The sequence below is a fragment of the Canis lupus genome, chromosome 12 (assembly GCF_048164855.1).
Source record: "Canis lupus baileyi chromosome 12, mCanLup2.hap1, whole genome shotgun sequence".
Classification (NCBI taxonomy): Eukaryota; Metazoa; Chordata; class Mammalia; order Carnivora; family Canidae; genus Canis; species Canis lupus.
Window position 1 is genome coordinate 4,349,780 of NC_132849.1, and position 14,474 is coordinate 4,364,253.

The 14,474-nt window shown below is 45.9% G+C and overlaps 1 protein-coding gene and 2 long non-coding RNA genes across 4 annotated transcripts in view; 1 reads left to right on the plus strand and 2 right to left on the minus strand.

The window, feature by feature from the left end:
- SNX27 (sorting nexin 27) overlaps window positions 1-1,809 on the minus strand; it is a 74,119-nt gene extending 72,310 nt beyond the window's left edge. The window contains exon 1 of one of the 2 annotated variants that reach the window (XM_072769146.1): window positions 1,270-1,809. In XM_072769146.1, coding sequence (XP_072625247.1) covers window positions 1,270-1,583 — 314 coding nt within the window. In that variant the 5' untranslated portion in view covers window positions 1,584-1,809. The remainder of the gene's footprint in view (window positions 1-1,269) is intronic. The other variant, XM_072769147.1, reaches the window with a different exon arrangement.
- Window positions 1,202-9,134, plus strand: LOC140600907 (uncharacterized). The gene is made up of 2 exons (XR_012004017.1): window positions 1,202-3,115; window positions 8,807-9,134. It is a non-coding gene; the product is annotated as an uncharacterized lncRNA (long non-coding RNA).
- An 890-nt stretch (window positions 9,135-10,024) lies between these two features.
- On the minus strand, window positions 10,025-14,190 carry LOC140600905 (uncharacterized). Its single transcript, XR_012004015.1, has 3 exons — window positions 13,793-14,190; window positions 11,741-11,958; window positions 10,025-11,482 (listed from the first exon to the last, which is right to left on the minus strand). It is a non-coding gene; the product is annotated as an uncharacterized lncRNA (long non-coding RNA).
- Between the last annotated feature and the right edge of the window lie 284 nt (window positions 14,191-14,474).

Genomic DNA, 14,474 nt, shown 5'->3' on the forward strand with positions numbered 1-14,474 from the left:
CTTCATGAGGGCAAATCCAAGTACTGAGGGAGAGGGCCAAAGTGTGAAAAAATAAGGTTCAGTAAAAAGGCAAGAGATACAAGATTGAGGGCTGCTGAGGAGAATGGAGGTAATGAGGGCATATGCCACCTACCAGCCACCACTATACAAATTTTAATACAAAGTACAAATCCACAAAGGTAACACCGGTAAGAGAGTAGCGGAGGTGTGCACAGAAACTGCAAGACAAGGCAGCATCCTGCTAGAGCTTTAGGATGCTGGGGGGAAGGAAGGATGAAGGAGTATGGGAGGGAGAGGCTGCAGTAAGGAAGAGGATGGGTTGCAGCAGGAGCCTAAGAAGAGCAAGGAAAGCAGCCCGGAGGGGATAAAGAATAGGATGAAGAAAGTCGAGCGTGGGAGCACAAGAGGACAGAGCGAAAGAGAGAATAGAGGGGCATGCCCTGAAAAAATGAGGAGGTCAAAGACCCAAAAGACGGGTCTAGTTTCGGGGGGAAGTCGGGACGAAGGAGAGCTCCACCACAAATCTCACTAAAAAGAAGTAGGAGTTAGTGCAGAAGTGAAGATGGGCCAGGGCAGGGATGCTGCCCTCCCAGGAACGTGGAGACAGGAGACGCTGGGTGCAAAATCCCGGTGTAATACGGTACAACGGGGCAAAGAAACCAGCGGCCAGACACCCTCCCCAACCGGCAAAACAAAACAAACGCAAAGGCGTGCCTTCACAAAGGGTCGGGGAAGAAGGTGCGCTCTCGGGAGCGGGAGCGTGGCTCCAAGAGGGAGGGGAAAGGACACTCCGCAGGGCAGAAAAATGCAGGGGTGCTTAGCCCCGAGCGAGGGTAACCGAGGAGAGCAAAAGGAGAGAAGCGGCGGCGCAGGCCCTGGCTGCTTGGTGCAGAAGCCAGACGGACGGTCCGCGGGGCGGACGGCAGCGGTGGACAAGAAACTACGACGTTGAAGATGGGAACTTGGGGAGGAGGCCGGGAGCGGACTCAGAAGAGACGCTGTCAGCGAGGGCAGAAGGGGCAGAGGGCAGCGTGCGGGGGGGGGGGGGGGGGGAGGAGGGGGGGCAGGAAGGTAAGAGCAGCGGGGGAGCTCTGACGGGTCACAGGGAGGGAGGCGGAAGGGCCTGAGCGGGACCCAGCCGGTTCGGGGGCGCGTGGGGAGGGGGAGGGGACGGGGACGGGGACGGGGACGGGGACGGGGACGGGGCGGCCAGCGGGCGGCAGGGGCTGCGGGCGGAGGGGGCGGGGCGGCGGGCAGCCGGATACTCACACCTCCAGGATGCGGTCCCCCTTGCGCACCCCGGCCCGGTCGGCCGCCCCCCCGGGCAGCACGGCGCTCACATGCTGCAGCGGCGCGTACAGCTCCCCGTTGATGCTCCGCAGCTGCCCGCCCTCGCTCACTTGGCCCCGAACGTTGAAGCCGTAGCCGGACTCGGACTTGACGATGCGTACGACCCGCGGGCCGCCGCCTCCCCCGCCGCCGTTCCCCGCGCAGTGAAGCCCGGACCCCCCGCCGCCGCCGCCGCCGCCTCCGTTTCTGTGAGGGGCTGAAGGGTGAATCCCTTCCCCGTCCTCGTCCGCCATCTTGCGAGCGAGCGAGCCGTACCCCCGCCCTCCTACGCCTCCACTCCCTCCTCGAGCGCGCTCGCCCCGCTCAGCAGCCGTGCGACCCCCAGGCGCGCGCCCGCTCCGCCGCCCGCGGGACCGGAGTCGGCCACAGAGCTGCCGGCGGGGGGAAAGGGGAGACTGACGGTTGCGCCCAGTGGAGCCTCCTGGGAGTTGGAGTTCTGGACGGTGGGGGCGGGGGAGAGGGCAGGGCCCGGGCCCGAGCGGAGGTTACGTGACGCGTTGAGGAACAAAGCCTGCCGGGAGTTGTAGTTTGAGCCGCTGAGCCAGCACCGATTGTAGCCGACTGATGAACCTGTTGACCTGGGGCGCGTTTTTGCTTCTTTCATTTCCTAACTCATTTCTTAGCCTCTAAGACAATAATATGTGCATAAATTGATGTTTGTGACGACAGCTTTAAGTTGCAGCGTTAAATTATAACAACTCATTTGTTCAATAGCTTGTGTTCACATGAATCCATTATTTTATTCCAACAACCCCAACAACCTTGTGAGCTGGCAGGATCATGAATTCGTTTCTCTACTTCAGTTATTTGGAAACTGAACCATAGAGAGCCCAAAGTCATCCCGCTGTTAGGTAACAGGAACTAAGGCCCGGTTATTTTTTCGCAACTTTCTTTTTTTTAAGATTTTATTTATTTATTCATGAGAGACAGAGAGAGAGAGAGAGAGAGGCAGAGACACAGGCAGAGGGAGAAGCAGGCTCCATGCACGGAGCTCGACGTGGGACTCAATCCCGGGGCTCCAGAATAACGCCCTGAGCTGAAGGCGGCACTAAACCGCTGAGCCACCGGGCTGCTTTTTTCGCAACTTTCATGTATCGCAACTACATAAAAACTATGTTCCAACTATACAAAAAATATGTATATGTGTGTGTATATGCAAAAAAGACTATGGCCTTAGTGATGTAGAACTGGATATTAGAGGAGTCCAGTAATTTAAATTGGGCAACGATTTTGAAGTGTTGTTGTTGTTGTTGTTTTAAGATTTTATTTATTTATTTGAGACAGAACCCAAGCAGGGGGAGCAGCAGAGGGAGAAGCAGGCTCCCCACTGAGCAGAGAGCCTGATGTGGGGCTATATCCCAGGACCCTGAGATTACGACCTGAGCAGAGGGCAGATGCTCAACCAACTGAGCCACCCAGGTGCCCCAAGTTACCTTTATTTCTAATTCATTTTGTTTCCCACAACAGACACAGTAGAAATCTTTGGCAATGGCTGCAGTTGATGTTTGTCAGCTACCTACCCAAACACACACTCACAGATAGTGTGTGTAGGATGCCTAGCAAAGACAAGAAGAGCTAGAGCAAAAATAATGAAAATAGCTTACTGAAGCATGTAGTACTCAAGTCTGGTATTTCATTTTACCCTCCTGACTGGCTAGTGAGTTAGTTAGTCTGTTACTGTTTTGTGGATGCTAACAAAAGACAGAATTCCTGGATGAGAGACAAAGGACTATTATGACACAGGAAGCGACATGAGCTTCAGCAGGTTGGTGTCAATTCCTCTTCCCCCACGTTTTATGGGGATGACAGGGAGGGCTCACATGAATGTGCACTTACTTGGTGGATTTATGTCGCAGTTGAAGAACACTGGGTTTGGGGAACCTGTCCTCTATAGGAAGCAGTGAGCAAACCTATTCTTTGTGCTGGAGAGAGACATTACCTTATTCCTTAAAGTTGCTCACTATAAACACAATCTTGAGAAATGACCCTTATGTTAAAAAGCAGTCAGGGTCTTGCATTTTGGCATACCCAGGAAGATGGGTAGAAGCATGACAGACCCATGAAGGACTGTTTCTCTCAACATTACTGTGTGCCAAACATTATTCTGAGCACTTTACATCTATAATTTTATTTAGTCTTCACAACTCAGTAATGTGCCCTATTTTATAGATGAATAAACCAGGCGTAGAGAAGCCACACAGTTAGTAAACAATCCAGGAGAAGTAACGGATTCGTAGTTTTAAAAAGTCAGTAAAAGTGGGCCACCTGGGTGGTTCAGTCGTTTTTTTTTTTTTTTTATGATAGTCACAGAGAGAGAGAGAGAGGCAGGCTCCATGCACCAGGAGCGCGACGCAGGATTCGATCCTGGGTCTCCAGGATCGCGCCCTGGGCCAAAGGCAGGTGCCAAACCGCTGCACCACCCAGGGATCCCTAAGTATCTAACTCTTGATTTCAGTTGCGGTCCTGATCTTGAGGTCATTAGTCTCAAGCCCCAGGTGGGTGTCCTTCCTCAGTGCAGAGTCTGCTTCAGATTCTCTCCCTCTCTTCCTTTATTGCTCTCTGACCTCTAAACTGAATAAATAAAGTCATAAAAAAAAAAAGAAAAGTAAAGTTACCTTGCACAGAGAGGTCTGGTGACTTATAAAAGCAGCAAACAGGGGATCCCTGGGTGGCGCAGCGGTTTGGCGCCTGCCTTTGGCCCAGGGCGCGATCCTGGAGACCCGGGATCAAATCCCACGTCAGGCTCCCGGTGCATGGAGCCTGCTTCTCCCTCTGCCTATGTCTCTGCCTCTCTCTCTCTCTGTGTGACTATCATAAATAAATAAAAATTAAAAAAAAAATAAAAATAAAAATAAAAGCAGCAAACAACCTCCTGAAAGAATTCATGCACTGTGTATGGGTTTCTAGTAATTGCTTGGAATGTGGGGGAAGAGAGTAGTAGAATAATTAAGACATGTCTTAAAATGTGGAATGAGGATTCCGTTATTGGAACGTAAAAGTTAGTATAACCTTATTTTGTAAGCAACCTAATGAAGAAGGGTCTCAATTAATTGCACAAATAGGGAAATTAATACAAATTGGAATAAGGATTTTGCTATACAATAATACTCTGCAGTCATTTGATTTGAACTGAGCTCTGAGTGGGATGGAATTTATCCACTAAAGGCCTCAAAGAAAAGAAAAAGGGAGCTTCCACTGAAAGAGCTATTTTTTTCATTTGTTTATTTGAAAAAAAATGTAGTGAATGCCTGCTCTGTTCTAGACTCTGCAATGGTGGCTAGAGATACAAAGATAAAGAAGATGTTATCTACAAACTCGATGAGGAGCAATAGGACATGGTGAAACTCACAAATACATACTTCTTGATCTGGCGCAGCTCCACTTCTAGAATTCATTCTACTGTCACACTTGTACATGTGTGAAGTGTGACATTTTTGTGAAGATAGTCATTGAAGTATTTTCTGTATTTGCAAAGGACTGGAAATAACCTAATGCTCATTGGTTAACTTGGAATGCAACCACAATGGAAGACTGAAAATAAAGAAAAAGGAAGCTCTTTATGTGCTAAAGTGGAATGATCCCATAGATACAGTACATATGTGAGAACAAGGTACAGCACAGTCTGTAGAATATCATAGCATTTTTGTATAAAAGGGGAATGATATGTTTTTATCTCTAAAGTATTTCTATCTCTAGTATTCACAAGAAACTGATCATTTTGATTGTTCCTGGGGAGAGGAACTGGACAGCTGGAGTGGGAACAGTGGTTGGAAGGAGACTTTTCATTCTGTAACTTTTTGTAACTTCTGAATTTTTAGACAGATGAATGTGTTACCTACTCAAAAAATAAATGCATAAAATATGTAGAAAGGATCAGCTTGGAAGAAAAGGTGATCAGAGCATCAGAAAAGAAACTAAAATAAAATACCATTACTGTTCTCGAGAACTCAATCTAGCAAGAGAGCAAAAGCAAAAAAAACAAAACAAAACAAAAAAAACATTACAACAGAGGCCTTGGGTCTCCAGAGTAATAAGAGCTGTGATGGAGGCCCACACAAGCTGGCAAGAGTGTCCACAGGAGGGGCCTTGAACACGGAACAGCAAATAGGCTGAGCAATCATGGATGAAAATGGCAAAAAAGAAGAAAGAAAGAAAGAAAGAAAGAAAGAAAGAAAGAAAGAAAGAAAGAAAGAAAGAAAAGAAAAGAAAAGAAAAAGAAAGAAAGAAAAAGAAAGAAAGAAAGAAAGAAAGAAAGAAAGAAAGAAAGAAAGAAGAAAGAAGAAAGAAAGAAAGGGAGGAAGGAAGGAAGGAAGGAAGGAAGGAAGGAAGGAAGGAAGGAGAAAGAAAGAAAGAAAAAGAAAGAAAGAAAGAAAGGAAGGAAGAGAGGAAGGAAAGAAGAGAGAGAGAGAAAGAAAGAGAAGAAAGAGAAGAAAGAAAAAAAAGAAAGAAAGAAAGAAGAAAAGAAAAAGAAAAAGAAAAAGGTTGGCAAGGCAGAGAAGAATGGTGTGGTCCTGTATTTCTGACAAGGGGAGCAGTGCATTCAAACGAAGAGATTTGAAAGAACATGCAATGTAAGAACTGCCAGCACTTCAGTAGGACTGAAGCAGCAGGGACAGAGGAGGTGGGGAAGAATCAGATCTTTTTACTTTTTAAATTTTTTTTTAAATTTTTATTTGTTTATTTATGATAGTCATACAGAGAGAGAGAGGCAGAGACATAGGCAGAGGGAGGGAGAAGCAGGCTCCATGCACCGGGAGCCTGACGTGGGATTCGATCCTGGGTCTCCAGGATTGCGCCCTGGGCCAAAGGCAGGCGCCAAACTGCTGCGCCACCCAGGGATCCCTTGCTTTTTAAATTTTGTTTATTTATTCATGAGAGACCCAGAGAGAGGCAGAGACATAGGCAGAGGGAGAAGCAGGCTCCCCAAGAGAAGCCTGATGTGGAACTTGACCCAGGACCCTGGGATCATGACCTGAGCCAAAGGCAGACACTCAACTGCTGAGCCACCCAGGTGCCCCCAAGAATCAGATCTGAGAGGATTTCAGATATTGAATATAGTGTCCAGAAGTTTGAATTTTATTCTCAAGTATTTAGAGGCCTCTGAATGTTTTTATTTTTTATTTTTTTAAAGATTTTATTTATTTATTCTTGAGAGATACAGAGAGAGAGGCAGAGACAGGCAGAGGGAGAAGCAGGCTCCATGCAGGGAGCCCGATGTGGGACCGGATCCCAGATCCCAGGATCATGCCGTGAGCCGAAGGCAGACACCCAACTGCTGAGCCACACAGGCATCCCCTTCTGAATGATTTTGTTTTCAAGATTTACTTTATTTATTCATGGGAGACACACACACACACAGAGAGAGAGAGAATGTTTTTAAGCAGAACAGACATTAAATTTGTGCTTGAGGAAGTTCATCCTGAAGGAAGTGTGGACCAGAAGATCAGTTAAGACCGAAGTGCTGTGATTTCCGGGAATTGACGAGAATGAGGCTTGGCAGTTGTGGTGGGAGAGGCCTCACTGGTCGGAGAGGACTTGGCACCAATTGGAGCTCAGGTGTGAGGGCAGGGCAGAAAAGAATGGCCTAAGGGCCCAGATTCTGTGGTGTGATTTCCCAAGACCAGGCGAAAGCAGAAGAGGAAGAGACTTGTGGGGAGGACAATGAGTTTAGTTCTTGGTACAAAGGATTTGAGGGGTCTTGGGGGCATCCAGGAGGGATGGATGAGTAATGGTTTGGACTTGTGAGGCTGGCCCTGGGGAAGGGGGTGGCTAGGGCATGCATTGGTGAGCGTGGGCTCCAGGTGGTGGGTGGTGGAAGTGGAGTGCACCAAGGCAGAGCAGGTAACAAAGTGACTGGGGTGCCAAGGCCAGAACCTGGAGAGTGCCTCCCTGGAGACATTCAGGAGACCTCAAGAGAAACCTGGTGACAGTGATAAAGAGGATTCCAAGAGTGAGAGCCTTGGGGAGACTGGGGTTTTGGAACTCACTGACGCTGCCTTTGGAAATGGGACCCAGGATGTTTGCAGAGCACTTCCCACCCTAGAGCTTACCTAGTCCTCACAATAGACGTGTTAATAGAATCATCCACAGGGAACCACCTTAGCTAACCAGAAGGCCCCAGTCATACTGCTGGTTTATAGCATAACTGAACCATGAACCCAAATTTTCTGACACTATGGCCAGTACTCTCTTCGCTACGCAGTTTCTTTTCGGTTAAAGAGAAAAAAAAGTTCTGGGGCACCTGGGTGGCTAAGTCCATTACACATTCCACTCTTGATTTTGGCTCAGGTTGTGATCTCAGGGTCATGAGATGAAGCCCTGCCTGGGCTGTGTGCTCAGCATGAGTCTGCTTAAGACTCTGTTTCCCTCTCCCTCTGCCCTTCCCTCCCCCCACCACCCCTGACTCACTGTCTCTCAAATAAATAAATAAATAAATAAATAAATAAATAAATAAATAAATCTTTTTTTTTTAATTCATGATAAATATATATATATAGAGAGAGAGGCAGAGACACAGGAGGAGGGAGAAGCAGGCTCCATGCCAGGAGCCTGACGTGGGACTCAATCCCGGGACTCCAGGATTGCGCCCTGGGCCAAAGGCAGGCTCCAAACCGCTGAGCCACCCAGGGATCCCCAATCTTTTTTTTAAAAGGCGGGAGGCACCTGGGTGGCTCAATTTAGCATCTGCCTTTGGCTCTCTATCCTGGGGGTCATTACCTGCTCAACAGAGTCTGCTTCTCCCTCTCCCTTTGCCCCTCCTCCCACTTGTGCTCATGGGTTTTCTGTCTCTCAAATAAGTAAATAAATCTTTAAGAAGAAAAAAAGAAAAAGTTCCTCCTATCCTTTGTGATGTAAAAAGTCAGCAGGTTTCCATTAGGTTTTTGTATATGCATTTTTTTTAAAGATTTTATTTATTTATTCATGAGAGAGAGAGAGAGACAGAGACACAGGCAGAGGGATAAGCAGGCTCCATGCTGGGAGCCTGATGTGGGTGGGACTCAATCCCAGGACTCCAGGATCATGCCCTGGGCCGAAGGCAGGCATTAAACCCCTGAGCCACCCAGGGATCCCTGTATATGCATTAACTTAAATGAGTACCTGACCTTCACACCTTTGCTCATATGTATATAGTCCTTTGATCCTGGGTGGTCAGCCTCTTCTCTTTTCCTCTTTCTGGGTCTAAATTCTACTTATCCTTTAAGCTCTAGCTTAAGGCCCTCCATAAAGCCTCCCTTGAGGATTCCAATTCACTCTGACTTATCTTTTTTTCTAAATTCCTGTGGCAAACACACCTTCCAGTGACACCCCCCACCACCACCTCCCAGTGAGTCACGCGCTTGTGTAATCTCCCCTTGCCTGTGGGCAGGACTTGTGACTTTCTTCTACGAAATAGAATGTGGCAAAGGTGATGTGTGTCACTCTTATGCTGAAGTTACGTTATATAACTTCTTTTTAGCAGACTAGGATGAAAGAGTCTCCTGTTGGCTCTGAAGAAGAAAGCTGCCTATGGAGAAGGCCCACAGCAGGGAGCTGCAGGAGCCTCTAGAAGCTGAGATTTGCCCCCAGCTGACAACAAGAAAATAGGACCCTCAGTCCAGTGCCTGCAAGAAATTCTGCCAATGACCACATAAGCTTGGAAGGGGATCCTGGGCTCCTTTAAGAACACAGCCCAGCCAATACCTTGGTTGTAGGCTTGTGAGACTACAGAGGACCCAGCTAAGCTGGGTCCAGACTCCTGGCCCACAAAAACTATGAAGTAATAAATGTGTGGTGTGTTGTTTTAAGCTGCTAAATTTGTGGTCATCTGTTACATGGCAGGAGATAACAAATGTAACTCCGGTTGTATTTATGGTGTGCCACTCAATTTAGACCAAAATAATTTAATATCTAGTCTAGCTTTACCTTTAAGTTTCTGGAAAACAAGGAATGTGTCACATGTGACTTGTGTCCTCAGAGGGTAGGAGAGTGAGAGGCACAAGAGGAATATTGATGGAGTCTTGTCTAGAGAAGAACCAGAAAGTGGCTAATAACAGCTGCTGTATAGGAGTAAAATGAGTGATATGTGGAAAACACCTGACATAATGCTTAGTACATTATTATCTTTGATACATATACTAATAGATATCACATCTAGCCCCATTCCCTCATTTTGCTGATGAAGAAATAGCTCTCTCCACTACCACCCTCTAAAAACAGAAACAGACTCAGCAATGTATCATGACATCAAAGGTCACTCAGCAGATCAGTGGCTAGACCTCAACAGTAAGAAGAAAAATTAAATTGCTTACGTGAGGCAATAAGGCTATGTCATTACCCACAGATTCATGGGTTGAAGAAAACAAAAAGAGGGCCCTTTTTTCAGACTAATTCTGACTCTTCTATCCTCCTCACTGTTTTACAGAGTATTTTTTCCATGAAGAAAGACCATATGAAAAATTATTTATTTTTTTGTAAATTGAGTAACTGATTTGCAAGTGAATAACATCTACAGATTAGAGGGCTTATGAATCAAATTTCTTTTAGTTGCAAGTGACAGAAACTTTTTTTTTTTCAAGTGACAGAAACTTAATTCAAACCAGCCTAAGCAAAAAAGAGAATTTTTTGCACATAACTAAGAAGGACACTGGGTATTCATGTTAACTGTAGCTGCATAGCAAACCATCCCAAAACTTAGTGGCATATAAAACCATCATTTTATTATGCATATGGACCCTATGAGTCAGGAATTCAGATAGGACACATAGGGTTGACTGATGTCTGCCCCCACAGTTCCTGGGGCCTCAGCTGGGAAGACTCAAAAGCTAAGGGTGACTGGATGGCTGAGGTCATCTGGGAATCTCTTATTCCTGGCAATTGAGACTGGTTGGCTTCTGGGACTTCAGCTGGAGCTGTTGACCTGACTCCCACACATGGCCTCTTCATGTGATTTCTTCTTGGCTTCTTCAAGCATGGTGTCTGGGTTCCAAAATCAAATGTTCCAGAATAAAACAATAGTGCATGAAATTTTTATGACTCAGCATTGAAAGTCACATGACATCACTCTACCATATTATTTTGGTCCAAGTGGTCACAAAGTTCTGCCCAAGTACAATGAAGGGGACACAGACACAACCACCACTAGATGAGAAGAGTGTCAATTTTGCAGCTTAATCAGAGTATGGCTGCTGGGATATATCAGCATGGCCATCCCTGAAAAATATAATCTTCCACATTGGGATGGCTCTTGGATTCAAGCCAAGTGCCATAGGAACCAATGCCTCAGGGTCAGACAGAACTCAGGGCGACCTAATTCTTTTTCATCTGCCTTTCATTTTTGTTCATCTCTGCTTCTCTTTATCTATTAGCAAAAAACACCTTATTTTTCTCAGAATTCATATATTAATCTCAGGGCAGGACTTTGGCCCTCCATTGAGTCATGTGCCCATCACCTGGAACAATTAAAGTAGCCAGGAGAATGGAAAACTATATCCAAACCTAGATCCCATACCCAGGGCACATGTCAAAAGAAAGCTTTTGGGTAAACTATAAAAAGTAGCCAGTACAATCTACCACAGGCTTAAGTGAGCACTGGTGTCAGCTTGGTATGTAGTTATGTTACTTCTCTCTTAGCGTCCTGTAGTTGTGGTGGTTCATGCCCTTCACCCGGCCATCTTCTTATCATGCCTTGTCCAGTTTGCTACATACCACCTCTCCCAGATTTGCTGGGCTTCCCATTGGAAAGAAAAGCTCCATGGCTCTTACAGCCACACTGGCTGGCTTTTTTCTGTCATCCCCTCTCACCACACCCGACCACTATGTTTCAGAGGGTCATTCCCACATAACACTTTACACCATCCTTCCAGTTGTAACTCCTTAGGCAGTTGTCACTCTGTTATCTGTGTCTCTCTTAATTTTCTCCAGTGCCCCCCACTCTTTCCTCAAAACGAAACTTAATTTTCCAGGGGTCCTTTTCCCCAGAAATCACTTCCTAGAGCCAACAGTTCAGAAATAATACAATAGGTTGGGAGATTGCATAGTAAAAAGACCAATCCTGAGTCATTAGCATCATCCAGTAGAAAAGGGGAGTGAGACTTGGGTCCTCTGCATTCCTGTTTAGCTGTAATCCTTAACGTGTCATTCAGTATGTTTTCGGCTGCAAGTAGAGAAAATTTAAAAATGCTTTAAACAAGGGGCACCTGGGTGACTCAGTCCGCTAAGCGTCTGCTTTTGGCTCGGGTATTGATCCCAGAGTCCCATGATCACTCAGTGTTGGTGTCAAGCTCCCTGCTCAGAGAGGAGTCTGCTTCTGCCTCTGACCCTCCCCCACCTTGTGCACGCGCGCTCTCTCTCTCTCTCTCAAATAAATAAAATCTTTAAAAAAGTAAAGTGCTTTAAATAGGAAATTTGTGACCTCAAACAAATAGCAAGATTAAGATAGGGAGTTCCATGTTGATTAATTCAACAGCTTATTCATTTCATCAAGGATCAGATTCCTTCCATCTCTCTCTGCCACCTCAACATTTGGCTAACTCCTCCCATGGTGGCAAGATAGCTGCTGAGCTCCAAGCATCACGCAGGCACACGGCCACTTTGAGAAGCAGAAAATAGGAAATTTCTTCTTGTGTCTATCTGTAAAAGCAAAGAAATTGTAAAAGTCTTGCATCAGCTTTCTCTCATGTCTCATTGGCCGAAGGTGTATCGTCTAAACCAATCATTGGCAAAGGACCTAAAATTAGATTGATCCAAACTAATCAGGAGTTACTCATGGAGCTAAGAATAGTCCCTAGCATGGCTTGCCAGTAAATATGATAACACAATTGGGGCTCTGCTGAAAGAAAGAAGGGTATGAGGGAGAGAGTACAGGGGAATATGGATTCAGAGAAGCAGCCAGTTGTATCTGATGCACTTCTCTTCAACTTGATTTCTCTGACTGTAAACTAGAGATGATGCTACCCACAATCTACACATGGAGATGCTTTAAGAAATAAGATTTTGTAGGGTACACTTACAAAACAGTGGTGGTTCAGTCATTTAAGCATCCGACTCTTGATTGCGGCTCAGGTCATGATCTCAGGGTTGTGAGATCAAGCCTTGCATCGGGCTCTGCACTGGATATTGAGCCTGCTTAAGATTCTCTCTCTCCCTCTCCCTCCACCTCTCCCTCTTCTCTAAAAATAATAATAGTAATAAACAGTGAGGCACATGCTACAACATGGATGAGTCTCAAAGAAGAGCCAGAGAAACCAACAAGTCACAAAAGAACAAATATTGTATAATTCCAGTTATATGATTCCTAGAGTAGTCAAATTTATACAGAAAGCAGAATGGGGGATCCCTGGGTGGCGCAGCGGTTTAGCGCCTGCCTTTGGCCCAGGGCGCGATCCTGGAGACCCAGGATCGAATCCCACGTCGGGCTCCCGCTGCATGGAGCCTGCTTCTCCCTCTGCCTGTGTCTCTGCCTCTCTCTCTCTCTGTGACTATCATAAGTAAATAAAAAAAAAAAAAAAGAAAGAAAGCAGAATGGTAGCTGCCAGTGGCTGGAGGAAGAGGATATGAGGGGGGTTAGTGTGTTTAATGGGTATGGACTTTCAATTGGGAAGTTGAAGAAGTTCAACTTCTTCAACTTGGATGGTGGTGATGGTCGCACAACAATGAAAATATACTTATCGCCACAGAATCGTACACTTAAAAGTCGTTAGCATGGTAAGTTTTGGGGCGCCTGGGTGACCCAGTAGGTTAAGCGTCTGCCTTTGGCTCAGGTCATGATTGCAGGGTCCTGGAATGGAGCCCCATGTTGGGCTCCCTGCTCAGTGGGGAATCTGCTTCCCCCTCTGCCCCTCCCTCTGCTTGTGCTCTCTTGCTCTCTGTCAAATAAATAAAATCTTAAAAAAAAAAAAGAATGATAAGTTTTATGTTATGTCTATTTTATCACAATAAAAAAATCTAATATGCTATTTAAGATATACAATGAAGGAATTGCACTAAACTTGAAAAAGCCTATAATGAAAAGCAATATAAATTCATGGTTCTCTCTGATACCATTATGTTGAACTCTTGCCCACTTTGTGGGTGAGAATAATTTCCTTTTTTTTTTTCTTTTAAAGATTTTATTTATTTATTCATGACAAACACACAGAGAGAGGCAGAGACACGCAGAGGGAGAAGCAGGCTCCATGCAGGGAGCCCGTCGTGGGACTTGATCCTGGACTCCAGGACCATGCCCTGGGCTGAAGGCAGGTGCCAAACAGCTGAGCCATCCAGAGATCCCCAAGAATCATTTCTTAGCCTCAGCAATCACTTCTTTCCCTTTCGTGTGTCATCCTTCCCTCTTTTCTCAAACACACTGTTGTTTTGACTGACATACAGATCAAGAAATTCCATCCCCCAAAAGCTTCCTGCAAGGGAATCCCCTGCACAGAATGCAACCAACTGCAATACCCACTTACTTTCCCCTTGAGTTTACCTGCACCTTTCTTCCTTTGTCTCTCAGTCCTCTTTAGTACAGCTGGATCTCCCCACATCCATGCCAAGAGCCTTTGGGACAAGGAGGCAGAGAGAAAGACTCAGAGCCAGAGAGAAGCACACTTAGCACCAGCAGGTGTCGACAGCTCTAACAAAGTCTATTTACTGACAACACGTATCTACTAATATTTACTAATCTCTCAGATGTTTGCAAATGAGGCAAAGCTGTGAGGAGCTGTGCAGAGAAGTGACAGTTTTGTTTCCAACCCCAACACCCATTCATGGAGGGCCACGTCATTCCACTGGAAGCTACCAAAGCCCCACCCCATGTCCAGTGCCCAGAGCTGGGCAATTCTGTTACATAAACTTGTAATCAGAAGTCTCTGTTCATATTTAACCTACTCACTCGTAAGTCTTTTCCAAAAAATATAGATTGTGAAGATCTTCAACAGGAGCACCCGCCATTCCCTTAAATTCATGTCCCAGAGCGTAATCACATGATCAGAAAATTTCTCCTTACATGTAATCTTCTTCTTAAAATAGATTCTAGGCAAATGCCCTCCATTAAGCTTTGAATGCTGTGTGCCCTCCAAAGCACAAACATTGAACGTTAGCAGTTTTCTGCATTTAGTTCCTGATACCAGGCAAGTGCTCCAGGGCTCCCTTCAGGAATGATTTTGTTT